A 27,682-nucleotide genomic window follows, 5' to 3' on the forward strand; every position below is an offset into this window, starting at 1 on the left:
CGAGACAAGTGGTGAGGCTGTGGAGGGTGGGAGGACGAGGCAGCTCCTGTGCAGCTCCGGAGGAGAGTGGCCTCATGGGAACACAGGCCCAAGGCTGCCAGGGCTTCTGAATTTTTAAGAGAAATTGAAAAGCTGAATTTTTATGTGAAATATCCTGATTTTTAAATGTTGGCTCGAGATGTTGAAAATACTCTGTGGGCCAAACCAAACAATCTCCAGGCCAGATTCCACCCACAGGCGGCGTTCTCAGACCACGGGTCCACACAGACACACACACACAAATAGACACACACATATATACAGACATACATACCAATAAATACAAATAGACACACTGGTGCACACACGATACAGTCGCATACACATAGACACAGGAAAATGCACACATGCGAATGGACACAGATACATATACAAACACAAACACATCTACAGCACACAGACCGGGTACAAATAGAACTACAAACTCACAAATAGACACAACAGACGCATGTAACTAGACACACATACAAACACACACATAGACAAAGACACATGCACAAACACAATTAAGCACATAGCTAGACACACACAAATACACATGCACATATACACAAACATACATAACAACAGACACACAACACATCTCTCTTGTCTCCCTGGTGGGTGTGAGCTTGTGCGGGCAGGTAGCCTGACAGTGCGGCCTCTGTGCAGGGCCAGGGCGCGGTTCACACCAAGGCTGTCCCCTGACTCATGCATGCTGCAGCAGGAAAAGGGTGCCAGCGCAGAGGCCCCCCAGGAGGGCTGGCTGGAGAGCACAGCGCGGGGAGAGGAGAGGAGCAGGTGGTTGGCCTCGTGCGCCAGGCCCTGGGAGTCTGGAGCCACAGGTACTGAAGCTCTGAGAAGGGAGCTTGCAGTGGCCACAAGCCCAGCGCACCATGCCCGGAACCCGGTCCTCCTACCCTGGCCTTGCCCCCTTCCTCCTCACCTCTGAGAGGCAAGGCCAACAGGAGCCCCATGGGGCTGCTCATCAGCGGAGACCCACTCCGCAGCCTGAGAACTGAGACAAAGCCCTCAGGCCTTCCCGTCAGGGGTCGTTTGGGAGAATTGAAACTCGCCTCTCTCCTCTCCCCTAAAATGGATGCTGCAGGTGGTGGAGGGGCATAATTAATGCAAGCACACGGAGGTCCACGCCTCCCCACCCCCGCCCTTCACTCACAGATGGAAGGCGGAGGCCCAGAGGGATGGTTTTAGGCCTGGATTTTCTGCCTCCCACCCCTGGCCCCTTTCCTGACCCCCAGCCTTTGGATGGGGAGAAGCTGCACAGAACTTGCACCCACCCCCTTGGCCCCCACTGCCTGCATGACCGGGATGCCGAAGAAGGAGGGAGCCTGTCACTGGGGGATATCCTTGGTCTTCCGTGCTGAGGGCTCCCAGTTGCCCAAGAAAAAATCCTGGTACAGGCAGCTAAAACCCAGCCTGGGGACACAAGAGGGGTACTGACACCACGCAGGCCAAGAGACCTAGACGGGAGCCTGGTCTCAGAAGTGCAGCTGAGGCTCAGAGAGGGCAGGCGGCTTGCCCTGGATCACACAGCGAACACAGGGAGCCAGCCATGGCCCAGACCCCAGCCTGTCTCTGGAGTCCCCAGCCCCTCTGCCCCAGGCAAGGCTTGTTTCAGTTGGCCATGGGAGCCTCAGGCAGGAATCATTCTGGAGTTGGCTGAGGAGACAACGGGGATATAGCTGAACACAACCCAGCCTGCGTGGCTATGAGAGCCACCCCACAACCACCGTCTGACCAGGTCCCCGCAGCCAGACCTCACATCTAAAAATGAAGGCAGAGCCAGGACCCTATTAGAATCCCTGAGAGAGGGCCTATGTCCCCCCCACACAACCTCACAGCTGGGCTGTGTCTCCTCAGACGGCCTCAGGAGGTCCATGCTCCTCATGAGCCCTCAGTGTAAGACTGTGCCCACTCAGCGTTTCTCTCCCTAACCGAGTCATGTCCCCTCACGCACACTCAGAACAGGGCTGTCTCCCCTCAGACTCCCATGGAATGTCCATGTCCCCTCATGTGCCCTCAGAAGGAATGTTGTGTCCTCAGACCACGCAGGACCAGTCTTATCTCCTCATTCACCCTCAGAGCAGGGCTGGGTTCCCTCACACTCCCTCAGAAGGTCCGATGTCCCCTCAGATGCCCTCAGACACCTGACAAAGGTCTGTGTCACCTCATGTGAAAGGTTCTGTCTCCTCAGGGCAGGTATTGTCCCCTCACTCCCCCTCGGAGCAGACACCCACGAAAGGTCCATATCCCCTCAGTTGCTCTCAGGGAAAGATTGTGTCTCTGTAGCCCACACAGTGCAGCTATCATTTCCTCAGTCTTCCTCAGAACCCCTCAGGATGTCCAATGTCTTCTCACATGCCTTCCGAGCAGAGCTCTATTCCCCTCAGATCCCCAGAGGTCCATGTTCCCTCAGGCGCCCTCAGAGCAGGGCTTGCTCCCCTCAGACTCCGTCAGCACATGCCCTCAGACGGGAACTCTGTCCCCTCAGACACCCACAAAATGTCCATGTCCCCTCATGTGCCAACAAGGAAGGGTTGGGTCTCCTCAGTACACAGAGCAGGTCTTGTCACTTCCCTCACCCTTAGCAGGGCTGGGTCCCCTTGGATCCTCATGGGAGGTAAATGTCTCCTCACCCACCCTCAGAGCAGGTTGTGTTCCCTCAGACCCCTCATGCTTAGGGATCAGGCCCAACATACCCTCTGAGCAAAGCTCAGCCCTCTTAGGCCTCCTCACAGCAGAATTATGTCCCCTCAGAATTCCCGGGCAGGGTCCGGTCTCCTCACTTGCCCTCAGCACGTGGCCACACCCCCTTAGTCCTCCAGGGAAGCCCACGTCCCCCTCGCACGCCGTCGGATCAAGGCTCTCCTCAGACCTCTGGGCTGGGTCCTATTCTTTTCATCTTCCAGGGAACTGAGTCTCTGTTCTCCTCATTCTGTCTTCTCTCTTAACCACCACCCCAGACTGAGTGCTAGTGGGAGTAGACAATGAAAGCTTCCTCACTCTGGGCTCATGTATGGGCCCCATTTAGTTTCCACAGAAGACTCCATTTCTTCTCCACAGGCTTGCATGTGAGGGTCGTTAGAGGCCTGTCTTTGATACCCCTGGACCCTCCAGACCTTCTCTGGGCTGGGAACTACTCTGAACTGGGTTAGAACTACTCTGAACCTAGCTTCCCCTTCAAGCCTGGCCTGTGTTTCAGGAGCCCCCGGGGGGCGCATTCCTTTCGAGTCTTCAGAGGTCCCCCTCTCAGCCTGGGCTGGAGGCAGACAAGGTCAGAGAAGGCAGGGCCCGTCCAAATCCAAGACAGGTGGGAGCTGCAGCCCATCTATTACTGGCCCCAGTCGGAGTCCAGAGCAGCCCACGAGGTGCCCAGATACTGTGGCCGAGGAGACCTGACGAGTCAGGGTCTTCTGGTGTCCTCCTCCCTGCCCGCCTGCTGCCCGGCTCGGCTGGTGTTTACGTGTTCCCTGTGGCTTGGCCGGGCTATGAGGCCTTGAAGGGAGAAATGACCACCTGGCTCCAGCCCCCGTTCAAGGCAAACAGGGTCCTGACTGCCTGCCAGGCCCTCTGAGGGCTCCCACTTCCTCTGCCAACACCTGGATGGCCCAGGCAGGTCTCAGGGCCCCTCTAAGTGGGGAGACCAGCCCTGGCCCAGGAGCTCCAGGTCTAGGGGAGGGGACCTTGTCCTGGACTAGGAGTTTAGACTGATGTCAGAAGTCCAGTTCTATCCTGGACATCCGGTTAAGGAGGAAAATGGTGCCCAGTCTAGAGGAGGAGGCCTGGCCTTGTCCTGGGTGTGAAAGTCCTGAGGAAGGAGGGCCAGCCCTTGGGAAGGAGGTATTCAAGGGGATATGCGGGAACCTGGCCCTGTGTGGGGACACCAACCTGAGGGGGTACCCAGCACGTCTCAGGGACATTTAGTCCAAAGGAAAAGCTCAAAGCACTTGGGGGGTTCATCTAAACGGATGGTGGTAACAACTCTGAGGGGTGAGTGCAACCTTGTTTTGGGGGGTGGCCAGTCTGTTGGGGTCGGGGCGTGTGTGAACAGCCTAAAAGAGGAATACAGCCCTGTCCTGGGGGTGTTAAGCACAGCCCTGTCATGGGGTGGAAGAGGTCCCCAGTCTGTGGGAAGAGGCTAACGACCCCTGTTCTAGAGGAAATTTGAGGGGAGTCTGAGGGGAGGCTCCATTCTGTGGAGCCCATCTGAAGGGAAACATGGTTCTGTCCTTAGAGGTATCCAGTGTGAGTTTTTCGGGGTGAGTAGGCCTTGTGAACTGTACTTCGGAAGCCTCCTGAGGAATCTGGGCTGGAAGATGGGGCCCTAAGGCTTGGCCAGCTGGGGGGTGAGTGACTCTGCCTGTGGGGTGGGTGGGGTGAGTTGCTCTGAAGGCCCAGTGATCTGGAGGTCCCATGGCTAAGCCCTGGAAGTAGTGAGGGGGTGGGCATCATAATACCCTGGGGGCAGGGGGCGGGAATGGGGCTTCTGTCCTGCTTAGGTCTCCTTCCCCCAGCCAGTACCTCATCCAGGACCCTTCCTAACAGTAGTACCTACCCTCCCTGTCCCTATCCCCCCGCCCGGCCACCGACCCCCCCCAATGCTACCTCTCCCCTGACCCCCGTGTAACCTCCTGGGGCCTCGACACTGGAGCACATTGCTTAGACCTTGCTTAGACCTTCAGAACGTCCAGTGGCTCCCAGCATGCATAGGAACCCTTGATGCTCAGCCTGGTGACTCAGCGGCCTTCAGGTCCTGCCCTGTGCCTCTCACACCATTCCAAGCAAATGGAACTCCATGGGTGCACCAGGAACTCCACGAGTGCACCAGGCCTTTGGACAGTTGTTTGTCCTTCCCTTCCATCTAGACGGGCAGGCAGGCTGGACCTGAGGCCGCTCAGAGCACAGCACCCGCCACCTCAGTGAGTTTCTGGTTGTAGTGTCATAACCTCTCTCCTAGCCCTTGATGGTGGGGGAAAGCAGAAGTGGGGATAAGAGATAGGGAGCACTCCCTAGATGCCAAGTCCACGGAAAAGAACAAAAGTTGGAGCTGGAGATGAGAGAAAGGGTGGACTAGGCAGGGGCACCAGCTTGTGCACAGACCCAGAGGCAGGGCCATCTTCAGGTCTGAGCAAGAAGCTTGCTCCAGTCAGAACACAGGCTGGAGATGCAGTCGGGTAGAAGCAGAGCCTGTGCCATTCTAGAGTCCAAGACTGGGGGCGGCTGGGAGAGGCTGAGGGGGCAATGTGGTGGGTGGGTGTTGGGTAGGGATGCTAATGACCACGCTGGATCCACAGTGAGAAGATGTGTGGAGTCTCGCAGACGCCATGCCAGCCAGCCTCTGGGCTCAGAGCCATGGCTCCCCCCAACAGTTCCTGAGCCAGAGCAGGGACCCCAGCCCACTTTTCACCCAATGGCTTTGGCACTGCTCCTGCACCCTCTGTCTGGTGGCTAGAGGGGTGTCAGGTCCAGGGTCAGGGCTGGGGGTCACGTTTGGAGGGTTCCCTGCATGCCTCAGCTTCCAAAGGGCATAGCCTGGCCACTAGACTGGAAGGAGGGGGCCCTGTATCAGGGCCCAAGGCTTGGGGACGTGGCCAGGGACCCAAGGGATCTGCTGTCAGCGCTGGGTGACAGTGACTAGGGGCCAGAGCTTCTCTAGGCTTAGATAGTGGCCTCTCCTGGCCCCTTTTTGCCCCCTGTACCCTGACACCCCAGGGGCTGGCCCATGGTTCCAAGAGATGAGACCAAGAACTCCCCCATGGCTCCCAGCCCCTCCCCTCCTGCAGGGAGTCCCCAGTTCAGACCTCAGGAAGCCAGACACTGCTTCCTTTTCCCTTTTCTTTTTTTTTCTTTTTCCTGTTTTGTCCTCCCAGTCCCAGCCCTGAGTGGGCAACTGTCCAACAACCCGTCTCTTGGTCCGCCTGTCCACCCTCTTGTCCACAGGTCCAACCCTCGGGTCCCTGATCACATGACTGTCTCCCACTCCTCCTGCAGCAGGACAGGTGGCCTCTCTGGCGCACAGGCCTCCTCATCCAGCCCCGAGCAGGAGCCATTGAGGAATCCATCTTCCTTGGGAGCGGCCACAGCAGGTGGTGTGGCCTGGAGAGCCGGGGACCCTGGCTTGGTGTGGCCGGGCAGCGGGGGGTGGCCATTGGTGGTGGCTGCGGGCAGCAGGCGGGGGCTGAGGGGCAAGCCAAGTCCCGTGCGGGGCCCTACGTTGGTCACACTCGTGTGAGACACCATCGGACCGTAGCTGTAGCTGCTGCTCCCGCTGCGTGCCTTGCGCTTGAAGTCCAGTGCCAGTGTCCAGCGGCTCCAGGATTTCTTGATCTCAGCCTGTACCTGGGGTGGCAGTAGGGGGTCAGGTGTGCCCCAAATCCTTCTGCCACATGTCCCCAACCCCAGCAGTGCCCACATCCCTGCCCCTAACAACGTTCAGCACTATTACTGGAAAATTTCAAGGCCAAGAAAAATCCCGTCATTCTCAGAACATGGTGCCTGGCGGCAGGCAATTGACACACCCAGAATGTAGAAGGCTCAAATGACCCCACGGGTGGCTGAGTGTTCAAACTGGATGACAGACAATTCAACGGTGGGGTTGAGAAAACGCTTGGCTATGCCCACATATCCTGAGCCTGAATCATCTGGAAAGACTTCTCTCTGCCTTCAGAATGTCCTCTGGGATGTTCTTGGAGGAACAAAGTAAGAACCACGCAGGAGAATGAAGGCACAGGACTTGGGCACCCTCTGGCATTTCTTTTTTATTCTTTAATTTTTTTTTTTAATTTTTAGATTTTTGAGCACACCACACACCTTAGTTCCCCAACCAGTGATCGAACTCAGGCCCCCTACAGTTGGAAGCACAGAATCCTAACCACTGGACCGCCAGGGAGTTCCCCCACCCCACCCCACCCCACCCCAGGCCTCTGGAACTCCTGCGGCCTCCCCATCTTGCCCCAGTCTGGCCCACCACTTACCTCGCCATTGCAGAAACAGTATATGATGGCAACAAAAAATCCCTGTGGAGAGAGGGTCGTGGGTCAGGGCCCAGAATGGCATCTGGAGACAGTGGAAACAGCCTCCCCCGCCCCACCCGTCCCTCCCACCCTCAGACAGGGCTGCACACCTGGAAGGAGTTGAAGAGCATCTCGTAGTGCATCTGGACTTGCCAGAGCGTCCCTGAGACCTCGGTGTACGGCGTGGCCATGAAGACGATGTAATGGACGCCAAAGAGCGGCATGAGCACCAGTGTGGATTTGAGCAGCTTCCTGGGCCAGTGGGGCAGGCGGGTCAGGGTGGAGTCACTTCGGCCTCAACAGGCACTGTGCACCTCGACCTGCCAGCCCCAGGCTCCAGAAGCCACTAAAAGGCCCGGAGCTCTGGCAGCCGTGGGTAGCAGGGGACAGCCCAGTTCACCTAAGCCAGTGACACTTTGTTGTCTCAGCAAAGTGTGAATAGGGCCCCTTGATTTTGAGGTGTCCCAGAGTGGACCATAAGTTATGTCGCCCTGCCTCTGCCCCTGCTGGTCACTCTGCTGGCGCTCCCCCATGGCCTTACTTCAGTATCCCATCGACCTTCCTCAGGTTTCAGCCAAACTTCCACCTTCTCAAGCCCACCCGCTGCCCACCTGTCTCTCAGACTCCCTGTGACCCGCTCTCTGAGGAGAGGTCTGGGTTTGTCCTGCCCTCACAGACCCCAGCTCTAGTGCAGGGGCCTGGCACCAAGTGGCCCACGCTGGCTTGGGGGTGCCCCCAGAAGCCAGGCAAGATCCCATCAAGGCCAGCAGGGCCAGCCAGGGAGTCAGGAGCTGAGTCCTTCCTTGAGACAGGCTCAACCCTGGGGCCTCTGCCTGCTTTTGAACGTGGTGCTGGGCTTCAGTGACCCCTGGGCTCTGAGGCGTCTAGGCACGGAGGGCGTGGCTCACCGGTACTGCTGCCGCGTGTCACACCGGCCAGCGTTGGTCTCCCGCAGCTTGGTGGCGAGGACCCGGACGATGTTGATGAAGAGGATGAAGTTGAGCTGTGGGAGTGAGGGAGGGCTGCGTGCGCCTTGAGGCCGCAGCCCCAGCAGGGAGGGGCGAGGACTCTGGGACCCACGGCCCTGCCCAGGCTCTGCTCTGCCAAAGCCTGTCTCCAGGTGGCTCCTGAGGTCCTTGGTTCCCCACGCGGACTGGGTTGGGGGTCAGCTGCCTCTCTAGCATTGTGGCTCTAACCTTGGGGTCCAGGGGAGCTTCTATAGGTCCCCGTCAGGGCCTGATCACTGGGACCCAGGGTCCACACTCCCACCCGGCCCTGAGGCCCCCTGCTCACCACAATGGAGGCCAGGATGGGCACCTGGATGATCCACTTCTTGTTTCCGGAGCTGAGATCCCAGCACCTGAGAAGGTCGAGGCCATCAGCCCCCACACTCTCCACAAGGAGGCTCCAGGGTGAGTGGGCTCTGGCATCAGCTGCACTCCCCTGCCCCAGAGCACAGGACAGGGAGTGGGGATGTGGTCAGGCCTGAGGCCACCCATAGAGCCCCTTCTTCGGAGGCCTTTGGTGACCCTGAGTGGGCACCCAGCTTGAAGCTGGGCTGAAAACTCCTGAAACCGGGGCCACTTGGGGCCAGGGGACAGGAGGTGCCCCTCATATGTTCTATGAAGGAAGAGGGTACCAGGGGTGTCTCTGGCCTCTGTCCCAGCCTTCTGCCCCCTTCTCCACCTGGACCTACCCGGTGTTGGCCAGGGTAGCTCTCACACCGACCCACACAGCCACGAAGATGGCAGGCAGACCTGTGGGCAGAGCAGGACCGAGTGTGAGGGGCTGTAGCTGCTGTCCACTACGTCTCGTTCCTCAGTCCACCTGTGCCATTGGCCTCATCCCTGGTGACCCCAAGCTTAGCCTCTCACTGTCCCTGACCCCCCTCACTCTGGGGACACCAGCTGCTCGGTGACACAGCCCTGCTCTTACATGTGCTGCCCTGTGGTCCCCACAGCCTCCCCTCAGGGCTCCAGCCCTCAGGACCCAGTTCAGCCCTCTGCCCACATCTTGGTTCTGTATCTTGTATCACACACATGCACTTCTGTTGGGCACTTTGGTGAAATAAGGGATCACTAATTTATCCACACCCAGTCCATTCTGCCCCCTTCTCCCCTAAAGGGTGCTGTTCTGGGCTGGGGGCTCCCTATGGAGGGGAGCTTACAATCAGGGGTTTTCTGTTCCAGCATCCCCCCTGCTTTGAAAAGTCCCCATGGACGAGGCTGGATAGTGTGAGGGTTGTTGATCCAGGGGCCACAGAGGAATCTCAGTGTGCCTAGGCCCAAGCCAGTTCAGATGGTATGTGGTACCTCTGAGTGAGTTTTGCTCTAGGAAGGAGCCCCACCCATTCCCCACTCTCCATCCCCTCCCACTTCATTCTAGGTCTGGTGTTCCCTGGGGAGGGGCAGGGCATGACCTGGGTTTGTGCAAGGAAAAGAGCTGTGATGTCCCTGTGCCACAAAGTTCTGTGTGTTCCCTTATCTGTGTGCAGACACTCTCTACCCCAGAGCCTGCATCAGCCTGCAATTCTGGGGCTTGCCACAGGTGAGGTGGAGGTCAAGGTCAGAGTGTCCACCAAGGGGCAGGGAGGCTAGGACTGAGGGCCTTGAGGTGCTGAATGCAGGGAGAGCTCCACCCACCCAGCCTGCCCCTCTGCAGTCTGGCCAGTCGCCCCGGGAGCCCGGCCAAGCTCTGGAGCTGCCAACAATAATGGACAATTATCGGTAACTCGATCCCGGAGCCCGTCAGGGAGGAGGGCAGAGCCCCGGCAACCCATTCTGCAGAGGGGCTGTCGAAGCCCAGAGGATGCTATGGAGTCAGGGGCTGCAGTTCTGGGCCACAGACCCTGTGCATGGGGCGGCAGAGGCCTGCACAGCTCCACGCAGTGTGGGGAGTGGTGGAGAAATGGGACTCAGGGTGGAGGGAGGGTTCTGGGTCCCAGCTCCAGTACTGGTGATACAGTTATGAGCATAGCTGCCTTCCAACTCCAGCCCCACGCTGACCTCTGACCTAAGGTCCACTCTGATCCTGAGTAGAGTCTTGACCTGAGAATTGCCCGCCCTTCCCTCTCCTGGCCTGAGCCTCAACTCCAGGTGAACCTGCCTCCAGGAGAGCCCCAACTTCAGGCTGAGCCAACCCCAAGTGAACCTCTGGCCAAGCAAGCCCTGTTCCCTAAGCCTGGGGGGTCAGTTGCAGAAGACTCCTCATCTACTGCCCCACATCCCGCACAGGATGTGCTGTGTGGGTGCCTTCCCCTCAGTGGCACTCTCTGACCCTGCCGTCCATGGCCCCCCCTGCCCACATGCCTGCGTACCCCAGCCGAAGACTGTGAAGCCCCAGAGGTACTTCTTCTCTGAGAAGAAGGCCATGAAGATGAGGCTATGCAGATACAGCCCCTCCACCAGAATCCAGTAGTAGTTGGTGGCCAGGAAGTAAAGGAAGAAGGTCACAGCCACCCGGCAGCCCACCTAGGAGACCAGCTGGTGTTAGCCAGAGTGCAGGGCCTGCATCTGGGGAGGGTAGGGAGGGACTGAGGGTGGGCAGTGGAAGGGGATGCTGGTAAGACCGGACAAGCTGGTGTGGAAGGGACAGGCTCTACTAAGGGCAGGGGCTGAGTGTGTGCTGAGAAGATAGGAGGATACTCAGGAGAGCGGTGGGGACGCGGCAATCATGGGGAAGAGGTGGGGTGGTTGGGGGCCTGGGCCGAGGCAGAAGAGTTGATGCAAGTGCAGGCTGGGCGGGGAGGGGATTCACAAAGCCCTAGGCAACAGGGGTTGGAAGGATGCAAAGGGTGGATGTGAGCGGCCTGAAGCGCGCGCGTGGTGAGGGCGCCAGGTGAGGGCGAGGGTGGGTGCGGCTCCCGTGAAGCGGGCGGTGGCGAGGGTCCCCGGGCGGGCAGGCGCGGGCCGCCGGAGGGGGGCACTCACGTAGCCGGCGGCGGCGGCAGGCGGTGGCGGTGCCTGGGCGATGGCGCGCAGCTCTTCCTCCGTGAGGCGCTCAGCCTCGTCGAGGGCGGTGCCCGAGTACAGAACCGCGTCCTTGACGAAGATGCTCACGGCGCGAAGCATGAAGGACAGGAACAGATGCATGTGGATGTAATTGCGTGTGCAGTGCAGCCTCCTGCAGGGCGCGCGACAGCACGGTGGGTGGGGGGCACGGGGGCGAGCGCTGGGCGGGCACGAAGCCGGGCGACGCGTGGTGAGCAGGGGGTACAGGGAGGGGTAGGAAGGCCCCACTCTTAGGCCCCACCCAACAGTGCTCTTGGCCACGCCCACTGCCTCCCTCGGCCCCGCCCACGTCCCCTCCCCACTGACCCCCGCCCCACTCCTCGCCTCGCCCACCTAAAGTAGGCCAGGATGAGGACCGCCACGGTGAGAGATGCCAGCGAGACGGAGTAGCCCACGGTGTAGATCATGCCCAGGCGGTCAAACACCTCCTGCGCAGGTGGGGAGTTACCATCAGAGCCCTGGGACTCGGGTTAAGGGGACCCACCAGGTTAAGGGTCGGAGAGCGCAGGTACGTTTGCTGGAGGAGTCAGGACTAGGTCAGTCACCAGGGGTGGTGGTGGTGGGGTAGCCTGATCCGGGTCAGGTGAGGGGGGGAAAGGCTCGCACCCGTTCGCGCGTCTCATTGGTCAGGAACTTGACGCACTCGCTGTAGTTGGCCCACGTGCGGTTGTGCCCAGGTACCAGCTCCCAGCTGCCATTGCGGTCACAGCGGCGGTAGGCATGGCCTGCAGGTCCGCAGGGGGGGTCAGGGCAGTCAGGTCTGGAACCTATGAACCCCTGAGCTCCAAGTCCTGACGGTGCCCGCGGTCCCCCACCCTACACCAGCCTGCCTTACCTTTGTGATTGAAGTCATAAATGTAGTCAGGACAGGGCATGGCCACCACCTCCCCTGGAGCCCCCAGCGGCCAGCACAGGATGTGGTCCCACTCAGGCAGGCAGGGGCGCCCTGTGCCCACAGAGACAGACAGAAAAAGGTGGAGGACACCTGTCAGATCCATGGTTAGTGACCCAGAGGAATAAACACACCTGTGGTCACTGGCTCCTGCAGGGTGCACCCCAAGACTGGAGAACTCAGCTTGGAGTGTTCTGGAGAGAATGTATTGAGCCCTTACTCCCGACTGTGCCTTGCACCCCTCGGCTTGGTAGAATTCACTACAGCCCCTCCTTGCGGGTATTGGCAATGGCCCCATTTTCTAGATTGGCTAGCAGAGGCCAAGAGAGGAGAGTGATCTGCCAAGGTCATACAGCCTAGGGCCCTGCCCTCCTCAAGTTCTCAGCCCCTGGCAAGGCCTCCCTCTTTTCTCTCTGTTCTTGGTCCCACCTTCCAGGTGTCCCTGGAGAAGGGCAAGTTCCCAGAGTAACTCTCCTTCAGCTGAGAATGCTTCCAGCGTGATCCATGCCCAAGGACCATGGCTGGAGGCAAGAACTCCCATTTCCAGTGCCAGCTGGACTCCTGAAGAGCTGCCCACCTCACGCAGGTGTCCACCTTCTTTGCACTTCAGTTCCTTCACTGGGGAATTGGGATTGATACGCACTTCCGCCACTACCCGAGACCCGCCCTGAGCACCTGCTCTCCAACTCTGGTGACCACTCATGGAGGGACATATAATCCCCCAGATCTATAAGTGCTAATTGTGGGATTCAAGACAGGGCGACACATCCCACTTTGGGGCTCCAGCCTCACAGCAGAGATGCTAAGTGACCTTGGAAAGATTCCAGCCTCTGAATTTTCCACTTCCCACCCCCAGCTCCCTTCTCTCCCCCTGCAGAGCTCCAACCACAGGACTCTCCAGCCACCCTGGAAGGTTGCCTTGATGGCTAGACCCACCCTGGCTTGGTGAAAGGCTCTCTGTCCTGGGCACGATATTCCCAGCCCCGCCTGGCCAGGCCTACAATTCCCTCTGATCCCTGGGGAGCCACAGGGTGACCACAGCCTCCCAGATGTGGCCCATCTGGAATCTGCTGCCCACCCAGCCGGTTCAAACCGGTCCTGTGGCTGCAGCCTGGGTTCCACGTTTGTCTCTCTTTACCTCCCCCAGGGACAATGCAGCCCGCGTGTCCCTCCCTCTCTTCTCTTCTGCCCTCCTCCTCTCCGTCTGGCCCCACCCCTTCACAGCCACCTTCTTGTCCTGCCCCCCGTCCCACTCTACTATGTGTCTGGATGCACCTCCTCTGACATATCGAGTCCCAGTCCCAGTGCCTCTTCGTCCCCTCTGTCTCCCCCTGCCTCTTTCTGTCTCTATGTCTCCATGTCTCTCCCAGCCTCTCCCTGCTCCTCTCTTTCCCAGGTTCTTTGTCATCTCTCTCCAAGGGAGGGGCCATAACCCAGAATCTACCCGAGGTGTGTGGGTCAAGTTCTCTGCCCCCTTCTCGGGATCCAAGTCCATCCGGCTTGCCTGCCCCCTCCGCTCCATCTCCTCCCAGCACCTCCCTTCCTCCAAGAGCTGAGGAGCATGACGTCACATGAAGGTGGCAAAGCCATGGGGCAAGTGGGTCCAAGTTGGTCTCAGATGGTTGCATGGAAGCACAGACGTACCTTGGGGCCTGCTGCCAGTGGGCACCTCCTTGTCCTCCTCGGACTCAGGGTGGAGCTTCCCAGATGCCTTCTCTTTCTTGGGCTTCCCTGATATGGACGCGGATGCCCATCCTTTGTCTGATTCCATTATGTCGGCTGGAGAAATCAGGGCAGTTATGGCTGTCAACACTGCAGCTACTGCAGGAGACCCAGGGTCCCCTCCTGCCTCGGACTCCCCCTCCACACAATGAGAGTTGTCCCCTGCCCTGCTGACACCCAGCCTGACGACAGGTAGAGACATGCTTTACAAAAGGTAAAGTGCCTGCCAGGTACAGAAGTAATCAGGAGGCATGTAGACTGTCAACAAGGGGTTCAAGGGGGAGCGAACGCCATTCAGATGTGGGATCAAATAGTGGTTTGAGCAGTAAATGCATGCAGAAGTGTTGTCTGATTCAGCACGTGTAGCCAAAGCCCACCAGGGGGCGCATGGCAAAAGCAGACCGTGGTGGTTATGTCAGCAGAGAGGTTAAAGAGCAAAAATGAAGTCTGGCCAGAGCGCCCCTGTAGGTCTAGAAGCTGGTGGTATGAAAGACAAGAGCAAGAGTGTGCAGTTGTTAGGAGAGGGCTGATGAGACCACCTACCCCATCCCCTGCCCTGGGATACCCGAATAAGGGGTTCACAGCTTCCACAAGGGACCCTGGAGCCTCTCCATCTCAGATGGGATCTGGCCTTTCCCTCTGTTAGATGTCTGAGGTCTCTTCCTCGCTGAAAAGTCTTCCTCCTTATTTGACCTTCACCTGCAGCCTCCTGGCCCTCCCATGTCGGGTTTTGTGGCAACAATGAGATGCTAATTGCAGACACCCTGGCCTGAGATAGAATGGCTGTGCCCATTTTCCCACCAGAACCTGGGGGCATCAGTAGGGTGGGGGTAGCAAGATGAGATGGAGTGAGAAGGGAAGGCCTCCATGGTTAAACAGAGACAGCAGAGAGAGGCTGCTTCCAGCCTCCACAGGCTTCCACAACCAGAAAGAAGGCTGGGTTCAGACCCCCCCAGCCCCTGATGTGACTGGGGTGCGGGACTAGGGAGCCACTGGTGGGGCCAGTGTGGGCAGGGCTCTGACAGCAGAGACCATGTGAGTCCCTGTGAGTGGGAGCGAGGGCTGTCCGCTCCAGGGGATGTCACTGTGCGTTTGCATCCGGGGTGTACGTCACCACCCTCTCCCAGGGGTCTAAGGGCCAGTGCAGGGGAGGAAGCTGCTCTTGCCCACCAGTCAGGTGGGGTCTGGGTCTCTTCCAGGTCGAGGGGATTAATCAGACAGTAGTCAGAGGCTGCGCTGGTTGCTCATGAAGCCCCATGTCCGCTTCCAGGAAATGGACTCAAGGAAGAGACCAGCTTGAGACTGGGGCAGGAGCTATGAGGTCAGGTGACTGCTCCTCCCAGCTTGACCAAGGCCGGGGTCCCCTGGAGATGCTGTTTTGGTAGGAAGGAGCATTCTTACCCCTTCGGGAGCCCTCTACTGGACAGTGACCATGACTGACATGGATACCCATCCATATTTCTCTATTCTCCTTCCCTTCCAGCCCCATTCTCCTGACCCTGGACACCCTGCCTTGCCCTGTGCCCAGGGGGCCTCTTTCAAAGACCTGTTCACACACTTCTGGACCTGCACTGGGTACTACTTCCTCCTCTAGGAGGCAGTCCTGGCCCACTCCGGTGCTCCTGATCCTGGCGGGCCTCGCCACATCTAGAATCATCTAGAGATGATTCAGACTGTAGCTGCCTTCATGCCCTCCTATCCCGGCCCTGGGAGGGGAGGCTCAGGGCATCTCCGAACCTGCTGACTTTCACCTCACCTGACTCACCCCACTTTTGGTCCTCACTGTGGCCTGGCCCCCTTTACCCTGACCCGCCCTCCCTTGGTGCCACCCGCTTTTGCCTCCTGGGCGCCCACCTTCCTCTGGCCCCTCTGTGTCTCCTGCTCTTGCCCCCCAGACCCTCCTTCGGCCCCGCCCCCACCTGGCCTCAGCAGGACTTCTTTGAGCCGCTTCTCACATTGGGCCTGGGCACGGTGCAGCAGGAAGATCTGCTCCTCTTTGGTCATGACGTCATCTGCATCCACCTACCGAGTGGAAGGTCAGATTGCAGGCAGCACTTCCCCGCAGAGCGGCAGACGCCAACTATCCCAGCCTCCTTGAGGGAACCCCCCTTCCGCCCCCGCCACACACACACACAAGAATGTGGGAAATCCGCCTTATGTAGCTCCATTTTACAGACAGACAGCCTTCGAGGGGAAGGGCCTGCCCTACCAGAGGGCAAAAAGGGGAAGGATGGGGGGCTGTCCCCCGCTTGTCCGATAGTGACCCCATAGAAGGCAGCCTCTGATAGTCACTGTCCAGTCCGTTCCCCAAGGGTGCGTGGGAAAGGGATGGAATGTCCTAGGATGGATGCTCACCGGATCTTGCCGTTGGTTGGGGACCCTGGGTAGGGAGGGGGTGGGTAAGGGGTGGCGAACTCTAGGGAAACAAATGGGGGGCCTGGATTCCTGCAAGTCCTAGTGCCTTGGGACCTTAGGAGTCACTGATTTCCATCCTGGCCCTCTCCCCAGTCAGTGCTTTCCCCGTGAATGGAGAGTGCCTTGGCCCCTCCCACCCTTGAGGTCCCAGGAGGGAGGGGATGGAGAAACTGCTGCCAAGTGGTCTGGGTTGGGCCGGGCACTCGCGTGCAGGCTGTGGGTGGGAGTCCCCCACATCCATCGCTTATCTGGAAACTTTCCTCCATCCCTGTAGACCCTGTGTTCTGATGATGTGGACAGACCTCGGTTCCTGCTCTCCCCTCTGCCCGGGATGTCCTTCCTTCCTTTCCTTCCAACACTGCACACCCTGAGTACTGACTGCCACCCGCTAGGTTCACTGGTATTATTTTAAGGACGGAAATAGGAACATCAAGGCAGGGGGGAGTGGGGGCAGGACTCACTCTGAGCCTCTGTTTCCCGACTTAGGGTTGGGAGTCAGAGGTTAAAGGCAGCATCATGTCCTGGGAACAACTCAGTGGGCCCCAGCCCCGCCACTGCCATGAGGGGCCACAAGAGGTTAAAACATCCCCTCAGACCCCACCTTCACCCTCCAAGACAGGGCCGCGTCCCTGCAGAGCCCCAGAACTGGGGGACGTGTCCCATGAGACCACTCAGACCCAGAGCTGGGCTGTGACCCCTCAGACTCCACAGGGCAGAGCCTGGTTCTCTTCGACCTTCAGCGGGCGCAGCTGCATCCATTCAGACATCCCCCGGCAGGGCCGGGTCCCTCCAGTCTGCGCGGAGCTTTGCAGGGCGGGAGAGCCCGGAGGAGGCGGGGAGGGAGGCGGCGGCCGGGGAAGGGGCGGGTACCCGCGCTAGGGGGCGGGCCGGCCGGCCGGGCGGGTCAGGGAGCCCGCTGCAGGGAGAAGTTAATTGACCGAGTCTCTTGGTGGCAGCAGCAAGGGCTTCTAGAGCCAAGGAGTCTCCAATTGGCTTGGTCGGACGTGGGTTCTGCTGGTTTCACTTAGCGGAGGCGCGTGCGCGTCTTCGCGCGTGCGCGTGCGTGGCGGCACATCCTTGAGTGGCCGCGCACACTCCGTCTGGCGATGTGTGCACTTGCGTGTGCCCCTGTCTCTGTGTATTCTCAGGTGGGGATCTCCAGCGTGCACATTTGGGACATGAGCCTGAGGTGTCTGTGAAGGTGTTTCTGGGCAAAGGTCCGCGTGTGCGTGTCTGCGAGTGTGTGATAACGGTTGCTCATTAGCCTGCATGTCTGTGGGTATCCGTGCTTTCGCGCGTGCATCACTGGAATCTGAATTGGACCCTGAGATCTCAGCTGGACCCAGTGCCCAGGAAGCGCTGGAGAGATTCTCACGTGTTTGCTGCTGGCCACTACAGCTCCTCTCCCTTTCCCCAGCTCCAGCTATGACTGAGCAGACTAGGGCAGAAGTGGCCCTGAGAACTGGGGTTTGAGGGAGGACAACTCGGGTCTGCCCGAACCCAGGGAGCTCCCAGACTAACCTGAGGTTCTCTCTGTGCCTCTGGTACTGGGGACCCAGGCTGCTGAGGGGTCTGATCCCACCCCCACTACAGCACCCTTTGACCACCATTTCCATTATTGCAACCGGCACCTCTGTCAGCTAGCACCATCATCACCTTGACCAACAAGACCAATACAACCACCTCCCCAACCACCAATACCACCACCACCACCAGCACCATTACTGCCATAAGCACTAACCACTATTAACACTGGCATCAGCACCATCACAACTGGTAGAACAGGATGACCATCACCACCACCAGTGCCTTTTCCACCAGCACGATGACCACCATGACCATCACCACCACCTCCAGTATTACCACCACCATCACCATCACTACCCTCACCAGCACCATAACCACCAAAGGCAACATGAGCACCATCATTGCCACCAGTGCCATAACCACTGTCAGTACCATCTTTCCTGTATCTTATTCTTACTCCCTCAGCCCCCTTCCCCACCACCCCTTCTTCTGTTCACCTTTATCTCTTTCAAGACGAACAGATACTCACCATACTTTTTTTTTCCCAGCTGATGGAAACCTCCCAAGTGGCTGACAAACTTCCACCAGTCCCCAAAGCCTGGCACACTAGCCCTCTCCACAGACAGACTAGTCCACTGATGTGACTGAGTGTCACAGCTGGTGCCCTGGACTAAAGGCAGGCAGGCAGTTGTGGGTTGAAGACTGCCCACTTGGCAGACTGACAGACAGACAGGTGTGCAGCTGGGTGAGGACCAGGAACTCACTCCTACCCTCTCACAGGCCCAACGCATCTGCTCAGCCTCTACCTACTGCACTCTCTCTGTGGCCAAGAGGAGGCACATTCTCTGCCCTGAACTCATTTCCCGGTGGGTCTGGGAATGCCCAGGAAGGGGAAGGTTATGTGCTTCAGGCATCAAATAGCCCCCAGATTCCTTCACCCACAGGATCGGGAGCACCATCTCTGGCCTCCCTAAACTGTATGACCCATTTGTCTGTCACCCAATCGCAGCAGAACTGCCACTGCAGCAAGAAGAATTCACGTCAGTCAAGAAAGCACTTTCAGGACTTCCCTGGTGATCCAGTGGCTAAGATTGAACTCCCAATGCAAAGGATCTGCGTTCGACCCCGGGTTGGGGAACTAGATCCCCCAGGGAGCAACTAAAAGATCCTGCATGCCACTACTAAGACCTTGTGCAGCCAAATATATATACATATAAAGAAAGCACTTTCCAGAGGGCAGCCCAACGTCAAGTGCATTCCCACTTGCTTCAGAGCACAGCACTCCTGCCTGGGATGTGCCCATCACATCTCCCTGCACCTGCACCTTCTCCTCATCTAAGGAGATTCTGCCACCAGCACTGGAGCTTGAATCCCACCTCCACCACCAACTGGCTTTGTATCTTTGGTACAATTGTTTAACCCATGTGCCTCAGCTTTCCACCTGTAAAACCAGGACAATAAGAGGGCTGTTTCAGGGACTTCCCTGGTGGTCCATTGGTTAAGACTCTGCACTTCCACTGCAGGGGGCACGGGTTCGATCCCTGGTTGGGGGACTAAGATTCCACATGCTGTGCAGTGTTGCCAAGGATGAAAATAAATAAATAACAGGGATGGTGTGAGGGTTAAACAAGGCACTGCATGAAAAGCTCGGCAGAGGTGGAGCCCACGGAAAGCTGGTGGCTACCATTGCTACCAGCTCAGCAGCACCACCAAGTCGTGGCTTTCAGAGTCCATTTATGGACCCCTGTGCTGTGGGACACCGTGGGTGCCCCCAGGCTGGGGACCCAGAGAGATAGGGGAGATTGAGTAGATGACTGAGTCCAGGGGGCCACAGTGAAGGGCACGGGCCAGGGATGGGGTTCCAGGGAGGATTGGGAAGGGGAGTACAGGACAGCCTGCAGGGTGAGGTGTGCCTGGCAAGCTTTGGGGGTGAAAGGCACTCTAACAACTCCAGACATGGATTTCTGGATCCACCCTGGACTCACACTAAGATTCCAGGTCACTGCCAGACCCCCCACACTTGGGCTTAAGGGGCAAGAGGGTCCCGTCCTCTGCTTCTGCCCTGAGTGAGGAGGTCTTATCCCCTGGGACAGATGCAGTAAATGCTAATAGCTCTGATTCTCTTCCTGGCCTGGCCACTCCATCCACTGCGCCCTCCCCAACCAGCCCCTTTCCCCCTGCAGAGTTCAGGTCTCCTGGGCCTGGCTCCTGGTAGGGAGGACTCAGACTTATATCATGTTAGATCCAGAGAATCTGTGCATCTTGGGTCTCACTGGTGAGGACTGAGGGGCCTGAGGCTGCGTCATGGCCAGGGGTCAGTTAATCCATATGCACCACTGATAGGGTCACTGAGCCCTGGTGACAGGTGTCCCAAATCCCCCTTCCTCCCACACCCCTCCTAGGGTCTTGGGGTAGGGCTGACTTCCCCTGACCTGACCACCATAGGGCTTGGCTGCAGCACTCTCCCCACATTCCACGCTCCCACATGGAACCTTTCTGGGTGCACACATGTGCATGATCTGCAGTTTGTGAATAGGCAGGGAGAGAGGTGGCCTGGGAGCCCAGAGTTGGTATCTATGGGGCTCTAGGCAGGGTGCAGAGCGGGGCTGAAAGCCAGTATGTTATTTACAAACATAGAAGCTGCTGTCTCAGGGAGAGAGTAATGTGTGGTCAAGAAGCCCGGATGTGTTTCTCATTTCCTGAGTTCAGAAGCTCACAGGGAGAGAAAAGCCATCTGCTCAGTACCCCTCCCGCCGAGGGGTGGGGGCAAGCAGCTCCTTCTAACTCGGCTCCAGGGGCGACCCCATGGAGGATGGTACTGGAGCTGGGATGGCAGGGATGGTGGCAGTAGGGCTGGAGATGCAGACAGTGAGCGGGTCGATGTGGAGGCTGGTGATGGCGATGGAGGTGTGATGGTGCGGAGTGGTGGAGAGCCAGCTCCATGCCACTGACCAAATGAGGGCAGCTCCTCTCGGTCCCTCTCTTAACTGCCAAATTCCACACATTTGCTGTCTGTGATCCCAGACATGCCTACAATTCTCCTCCTCCGGGCAAAATGAAAGAGGAAATACAAGGGATCCTTCTTCAGCTGCTGACACCCCTGTCTCTGGAGAGAGGCTCCTCTACTGATGGTATCTGCCTCAGGATGACCTTTTGGGTCATCTCATCCATCGCTCTGCCTAGGGTCAGCCTGGTCCCCTGGGGGACAGGCAGCTGCTGGCTTCTTGTTCACCTCCAGAGAAAGCAGATCTACCTGCTGTTCATCACTGGGTGTGGCCAGTGTCTCCCACCACATGACAGCCCCTCTGCAGGCTGGCACCCACCCCTGCCCCTGGAGCTTTAACCACCTCTCCTCCACCTTCCACCACATCTCCGTCTTACAAATGCGGCCACTGAGGCTGAGAGCACAGTTAGAGAGAAGAGGACCAGGAACGGAGCCGAGGTCTGCTTGATACCAAAGCAGCAGCAACTCTAGAGGATGGGAAAGAAAGGAGGAGCTGCCCGGCCACATGGATCCTCTAGTGTCAGCCTCAATACCAGTTTTCCTCGGAGCCTTTCTGGATTGTATCTTTCACAGTGTCAAGCAAGAGACTCTTTGCAGAGCACCTAGATTAGCTTCCAAAAAGGAACTTTGGGGGTGCAGACAGACGTGGAGGGGATCAGATAGTGATGGTGTTTGTTGGTGATAGCAGCTTCCGCTCAGCTCTGACTGGGCAGAGGACAGCTGCTCACCCACACATTAGGAGGAAGGGGAGTTTGCACCTCCAGAAAAGCCACAAGGAGAAAACCTTGGCTAACAGGAGACCCCCTGGTGACCTCCTGGCCTTCCTGCACCTCTTCTCCATGTTCCACTACTGGGACCTGTGCTGGCACCCCTCGATGTCTCCCATGCCAGCTGGCTGGGAACTGCTCCCTGCCCCTTGCTGCCCTCTGTCTGGCTGGCCGGAGCAGGCTAGGACGGGTTCCCTGCCGGGGACACTCCTGCCCCGCCACGCCACCGCTGACAAGTGCTGACTTTTCCTCCCCCTCGCCTGGCCTTCCTGAACAGGCTGCCTGTGTTCGGGGCTGGGAGGGGCTGGGGGGAGGCACTGTGACGCCTCTCATCCTGGCCAACGTGGACGCCTTCGGGGCAGGCACTGGGATGGAGCCTGGGGTGGCAGAGTTGGCTGCTGGGACCCGGTGGATCTTCACAGGCAGCCTCTACCTGGGCTGGGGGAGCGAGGCCCAAAAGGATGGTATGAACTAGCCTAACCATAAGGTGGTCAGCAAGACAGAATCCTTCCAAGTCTCACCTCTGCACAAGGCAGGTTCCAGAGCTGCGGGTTCTGAAAGGCTTGGAGGTTTCTGATGTCTCTGAGAATCCGAGCAAAACTCTGCACCCTCTCCCAGTCGCACTGTATTTTGCAGACAATTTCTGGCGTCTGCAAACCCCCCACCCCACCCTTTCTTTTTCCTGGGGACTTTGTGAAAGAGCTGCCTTCCTGATGTGGTGGCCGGACCAGGGAGTGTCCCCAGAAGGCCCACAACAGGAATCTGGGGGAGGCCTCTTGACGCCTCATTAAAACATTCCGAAGAAAACCCAAATTCCCCGGAGGGTTCAGCCCCCTCCTCCTGCTCTGTCCACAAGCGCTCCCAGAGCTGCGGGTGGAGGGGTGGGGGTGTTTAAGGGCAGGTGATATAAAAAGCTTCAACAAATCAATACAAAAAAAAAGACAAATAACCCATAGAAAGAGGGGTAATGGCTCTGAGCAAGCTCTTAGAAGATGTACCATAAACCAATGTACAAGTCCAGAGGCTCACTGGTCATTAGCGAGTTAACATGACAAGAGACACCATTTTTCATGTCATTCTCATTAAAATGTCAAGAGACACCACTGGCAAAGGTGAGGAAAAGAATCTTCAGACTATCCCGTGAAACAGAGAGTATGAGTTAGAGACCTGCTGGTCACTCCTAGGGCCGAGAGTATAAACCCACACGGGCGTTTTAGAGGACCGTTTGGCCATGTCTCTTGAAGTAAAAAAACATATGCATGTTCTCAGACCCAGCAATGACAGGATCTAGAAATATCCTACAGGGAAATGGTTGCACAAGGACACAGGAGGGCATTTCAAGGAGCTTCCCTGCCGCCATCTAAAATCTCTCTCTCTCACACACACACACTTGAAAATTATGCAGAAATGATCTAAATGTACATTCCAAGGGACTGCTAATGAATCTCAGGCTTTGGAAATACTACACAGCATTAAAAAAGATAGATTTATATTTACTAGCATGAAGGTCTCCAAGATACACCTTTAAGTAGAAAAACGCATATGGTAGAGAGCCTTTGTCTACAAATTGCTATCATTTATTCAAAAACAAACAGAAAATGACAGACTAACACTATCTACTTTGTATGGACCTTGGTGTCCAGGAGAAGCTCTAGGAGAACATCTCCCACCCAGACTGTTTTAAAAAAAAAAGCTTTTTCTCCAGAATGGAGAATGGGGTTTGGGAGGAATCAGGGTTAACGTCTCTTTAATCTATATTACTTGAATCTTCTATAAGAAAGAATATATTCAAGTATAGTTCTGAAATTAAAATAAGAAAATAAAAGTAAAATAGCCAAAGGATTCTACTAGAAAGAAAGAGGAAAGAAAAGGAGGAAAAAGGGAACCAGAGGGAGATACAGGGGTCTCCTGCCAGCAGAAGCCCTCACCCTACTTTGGAGGAAGAAGCTCAGTGTAGGTGTCTGAAGACCTGAGTTGAAATCCAACCTGGGGCACAGACTCACCGTATGACCCTCAGGGCCCTTTCTCATCAAATGGGTGGATGAACAGATGGAATGAGAAAAGACTTGTGACGGTTTCTAGCTCAGAATCCGGGGATAGCCACTGTTCAATACATGTCAGTTCCTCGCTGTCTATGAAAGTGAGCCCCTTGGCTAGCTGACCCTGGAGCACACTGGGAGTGCTTCTGTGGAGTCCTACCTACCACGGCCTCTCCCGAGTCTGACCCTGAGGCCATATCTCTACACCCTAAGCCTGCCCCTCCCAACCCCACAATGCCGACCTTCGGCCACTTCCACTGCAGTTTCTCCTTCACAATGTGCATGCCGAGGGTGTCCTTAGGATGAGGCATCCCCAAGGACAAGACTACCCCTTCCCCTGCTCCCCCACTAAAAATCTGCCGGCCCATCTCTTCCTCCAAACATCACCCCACCTGACCCTCAACCTTACAGCTACTCTTTTCTGGCACAGAAAAGATGGAAGGCGCAAGATGGACCAGCTGAGTCTGGCCACAGCCAGTGTCCTCCCACTGGGAGACCTTTAGGTCCTGCAACTGTGAGGTCCCGGGGCCAACTGGGTGGGCAGCATGTAGGTTTGGTGATGGGAAGTTATCTGCTGAGGATGAAGTGATATCCACTGGGTGTAGGAGAGGATGTAGGCAGACTGAGTTTCTTGCTGGCTCTAGCTGAGCCCAGGGGGCCCACAGGCTGTTGGGGGAACCCTCAGGCCATATCCTTTATCCCCAGAGCCAGGGAAGGTTCAAATGTGCTCACGTCCTGTGTGTCAGCCACGGATGTTCCAATAAGGTCCCAGGGCAGACTCAGCCCTGGCATCCTTTCTCTTTCCCTACCCTCAGCCTTGGGCCAAGGCTAAGCCAGGCAAATTCTTAGCATGTGCCTCAGCTTCCCTGGAAAACAGTATGGGTCCCCATGGGTCCCTCATAGAGGCACAGGGCTTGACCGTGGTGGACATGCAACAAATAATGGTCGTTATCGGTTGTGTGAAGGTCAGTTAAAGGAGACAAAAACAGACCCCTTTCTCAGAGGGTTGTTGGAAAGATTGAACTAGCTAATATTGTAAAGTGCTTAGAATAGTGTTTGGTAAGTAGACAGCAGTACAGAAGCATTTATTAAATAAAAACAAGAAAAAAAACAGACCTGGCTGCAAGTGTGATCACAAATACACAACACACACGTATGCACAACCATGCTCCTCCAAGTCACATGCAGACCCACAGCCTCAGACACACGTGAACTCACACAAGGACTCGGACATTCGCACTCACACAGACCCAGAGAATACCACGCTCCGAGTCCCACTGAGCCCCTCTTGGACACACAGATATACTCACAGGTCACCCACGTCCATGACCCTATTTCTCAAAAGTCGCTTGCACACATGCATGTCCACAGACCGCGCTGGCTGGCTCTGCACAGTGGCTATGCCCACGCACCTTGGAAGGGGCCCTGGGAAAGATGACCCTGGCCCAAGGGGAGGCTAGGAAATAGCTCTGGACCCTGGCATTCACCAGGGTTTTGCAGCACGCCTGCGCAGGGTGCTGATCATTTCTGAACCTCGGTTTCCTCATCAACAAATCCTTGTATGGGGCGATGTCTCTGGCTTTGGGGTGCCGTGTTGTGTGGGCATGGACAACAGTGAATGGGATGTGCTGAGGCCAACAGAGAAGAGGAGAGCTGCAGATCAGGGGATTCTTAGGCAAATGTTTCTTTCTTGGTGTCTTTTTACAGATAGGGAAACTGAGGTGGGGAGAAGGATAGCACAAGGTTACACAGTCGCTGGCAGAACCGGAGGAATCTAAGAGCTCCCGCCTTCCCGCCTGGGGTTCCCCCTGGACAGGGAGCCGGGCGGGAAGGGGCCGCCCGCCTGTCTCTCTAGAAGGCAAATACCCGCACCTGGGAGGTGAGGGGGAGCAACCGGGGCCTTGAAGTCAGACGCACAGGCGGACAGTCTCCTCAGCAATGGCTGGTCCCCCGAAACAGGGCTGCTGTGGGATCCGACTGACGCCCCAGGAAATGATCCCAGACCTGGCCCAGAATGAGGAGGGTACTCGCGCTTCGTGCCTCCAGCTCTCAGCCCCTGCCAGTCTCTCTCTATTTTTCTTTGCTATTCTCGGTCTGTCTACTCCTCCTGCCCTGGGGAGCTCTCACTCCCATCCTCTTTGTCTCTGTCTCTCTCTTCTGTCTAACCTCATCTCCTATTCTGTCGCTTCTTCTCCCTCTGGTCCTTTCTTGGCCTCTGCTCTCAGGAGGGTACAACGTGGGTCCCCTCACGCACCCGATCGAGTTTCTCTTGTGGGAGTGTTTTGTGAGGTCAGTCTCCTTCAGGGGACCTCTATCCCTCCTCCATATACCACACCATACCCGCCTCCCTGGGCAGACATCTTCCAATCTGGGTGAAGCTGGACATGAGTGCAAGCATGCGTGTGTGCGTGCAATGGCAAACTGGAGGGGGTCCCTGAACCCTACCCCCTGACCTCAGACCAACAGCCCTGTGTCCCAGATTGCAAACAAAACTTGCAGAAAACACAGGCCCCCAGAGCAAAGTCTGTGGGATCCTACGTCAGGGCCAAAGCCCAGTCTTCTGCTAGATCACACTGTCATCTTCAAGGGAGACACAGCGCAGAGATGCTCTTAGAAGCAGAAGACAGGAGAACCCCAAACACAGATTTCCAGACCTGGGACCCCAACCCCCGGCTTCAGAAATAAGGAAACCTTATAGGCATCTGCAACCCAGAGTCCAGACATCCCAGAGACAGTAGGCACCAAGGATCCCGAGCTGGAGGGGACCCCCACCCAAAGTTCAGATTATTGGGGGGAACTCAAGCCTCTGAGCCCTGGACACACATTCCCCCCTCCAGGGACCCCAGAGCAAGCCCGAAGCCTGTCTGGGAGTGTGAGCGGGTGACTTACCAGCGCGTATGCGGAGCTGAGCACCGGGCAGCAGAGCAAGAGCGCCAGGCCGGGCGCGATCCGGGCGGCCCCCATCGCCACCGCCTAGGGCCCCGTCCCTCGGGGCAGCCGCCGCCGCCGGCCCTGGTGGTGGTGGTGGTGGTGGGGTATAGAGCTGCGTCAGGCCGGGCTGCCCCGCCCACGCCACGGCCTAGGGGACCCCGGAGGCCCGGCGGCCCGAGGCCCCGGGGCCCGGCGCGGGGCCCATGCGCTGAGGGCTAGCGAGCGAGCGCAAAGGAGAGAGAGAGAGGGAGGGAGGAAGGGAGGCAGCCGGGGGCCGGGCGGGCGGCGGGCGGGCGCCGAGAGCTGCGGAGCTGCCCGTCTGCCTCCGAGCGGAGAAATCACATCCATATGGCCGGGCCCCCCGCCCCCGGCCCGCCCCCCGCCCCCCCACCCCCACCCCGCGCCGCCTTTTCTTTCTTTTTTTTTCTTTTGGGGAACTGGGAGCTGTGGCTTTGCCCCCACGCCCAGTGGGGGAGGGGTCGGGGGAGGGGTTGGGGTCGCGGTCTGCGGGGGGCGAACGGGACTGCTATTTTTAGCTCCGCGGCTAGCGCAAGTCGGGGGGGCGGGGCGGGGGGCGCGTTTTGCGCAGCTCGGGGCGTGCAGCTTGGGTACTCGAGCCCAACTTTGCAACGACGCTGAGCCCTTCGAGGATCAGGCCGCCAGCTCCTCGCCCCTCGGCCCCCTCTGAACCCCATCCCGTCGGCGGCGGGCTCCGGCAACTCCCTCTCCATCCTCGGCCGGGGCCCCGCCTGCGCCCGCGCCGCTAGAGCGCGCCTGCGGCCGGGACGCTCGGTCTGTCTGCCTGTCTGTCAGTCCGTCTCTAGCTTCCCCGGCCTTGGCCTCCGTTCCTCCAGCAGCCCCGAGCTCCGTTTCGGTCACTCCCTCGCTCCTTCCTTCCCCTCCCCCTTTTCTCTCTACGAAAACATTTGCAAGTTTCCAAAAAAGCCACGGAGCCGAGCGGCGCGGGGCTGACGGCTCCATGGGGCTCGGAAGAGGCGCCGCTGACCCCGAGACAAACCAGCCCGCCCGCCCCGATCGGGCCGGGTGTCGCCCTCCCCAACTCCAGCCCCCTCCCCTCTCTGCTGGCCCCCAACCCCGACTTACTCCGAGCGCGCCGCCGCGGCCCCCGCCTAGCCATGAGTGTCGGGGATCCCCCGACAGCCTCCCCAGGACAGCGCCCCGTCCGCGGCCCCGGGGGAACTTCATCGAGCTCTTGGGATCCCCCCCTGGCCGTCCTGGCCTCCAGCGCCCCCCGCCCGGCCGCCGCTCAGAGCCGCCGCCCGCCGCGCGCGTCCCTCGCCTCGGCGTCTGCCGCTCCCCCTC

The 27,682-nt window shown here is 58.1% G+C and overlaps 1 protein-coding gene and 1 long non-coding RNA gene across 4 annotated transcripts; one reads left to right on the forward strand and one right to left on the reverse strand.

The window, feature by feature from the left end:
• Positions 1–5,860: 5,860 nt before the first annotated feature.
• Positions 5,861–27,669, reverse strand: PTH1R (parathyroid hormone 1 receptor). 3 transcript variants are annotated; one of them, XM_081525904.1, is made up of 15 exons: positions 27,464–27,669; positions 26,318–26,440; positions 15,596–15,698; positions 13,599–13,733; positions 11,898–12,008; positions 11,669–11,787; positions 11,396–11,490; positions 10,982–11,174; positions 10,369–10,522; positions 8,749–8,809; positions 8,346–8,412; positions 7,961–8,055; positions 7,163–7,304; positions 7,014–7,055; positions 5,861–6,378 (listed from the first exon to the last, which is right to left on the reverse strand). In XM_081525904.1, exons 2-15 carry the CDS (start codon positions 26,390–26,392, stop codon positions 6,001–6,003), a joined length of 1,770 nt encoding a protein of 589 aa, XP_081382030.1. In that variant the 5' UTR covers positions 26,393–26,440; positions 27,464–27,669; the 3' UTR covers positions 5,861–6,000. The 3 variants fall into 3 exon arrangements, with proteins under 3 accessions (XP_081382030.1, XP_081382028.1, XP_081382029.1); XM_081525902.1 differs by having other exon boundaries at positions 10,982–11,222; XM_081525903.1 differs by lacking the exon at positions 26,318–26,440.
• Positions 11,377–19,229, forward strand: LOC145520136 (uncharacterized). Its single transcript, XR_014064247.1, has 2 exons — positions 11,377–11,570; positions 18,631–19,229. It is a non-coding gene; the product is annotated as an uncharacterized LOC145520136 (long non-coding RNA).
• Positions 27,670–27,682: the final 13 nt, after the last annotated feature.

This window comes from Giraffa tippelskirchi, chromosome 9 (assembly GCF_054371585.1).
Source record: "Giraffa tippelskirchi isolate mGirTip1 chromosome 9, T2T-mGirTip1v1.2.pri, whole genome shotgun sequence".
In the NCBI taxonomy this organism is placed as follows: Eukaryota; Metazoa; Chordata; class Mammalia; order Artiodactyla; family Giraffidae; genus Giraffa; species Giraffa tippelskirchi.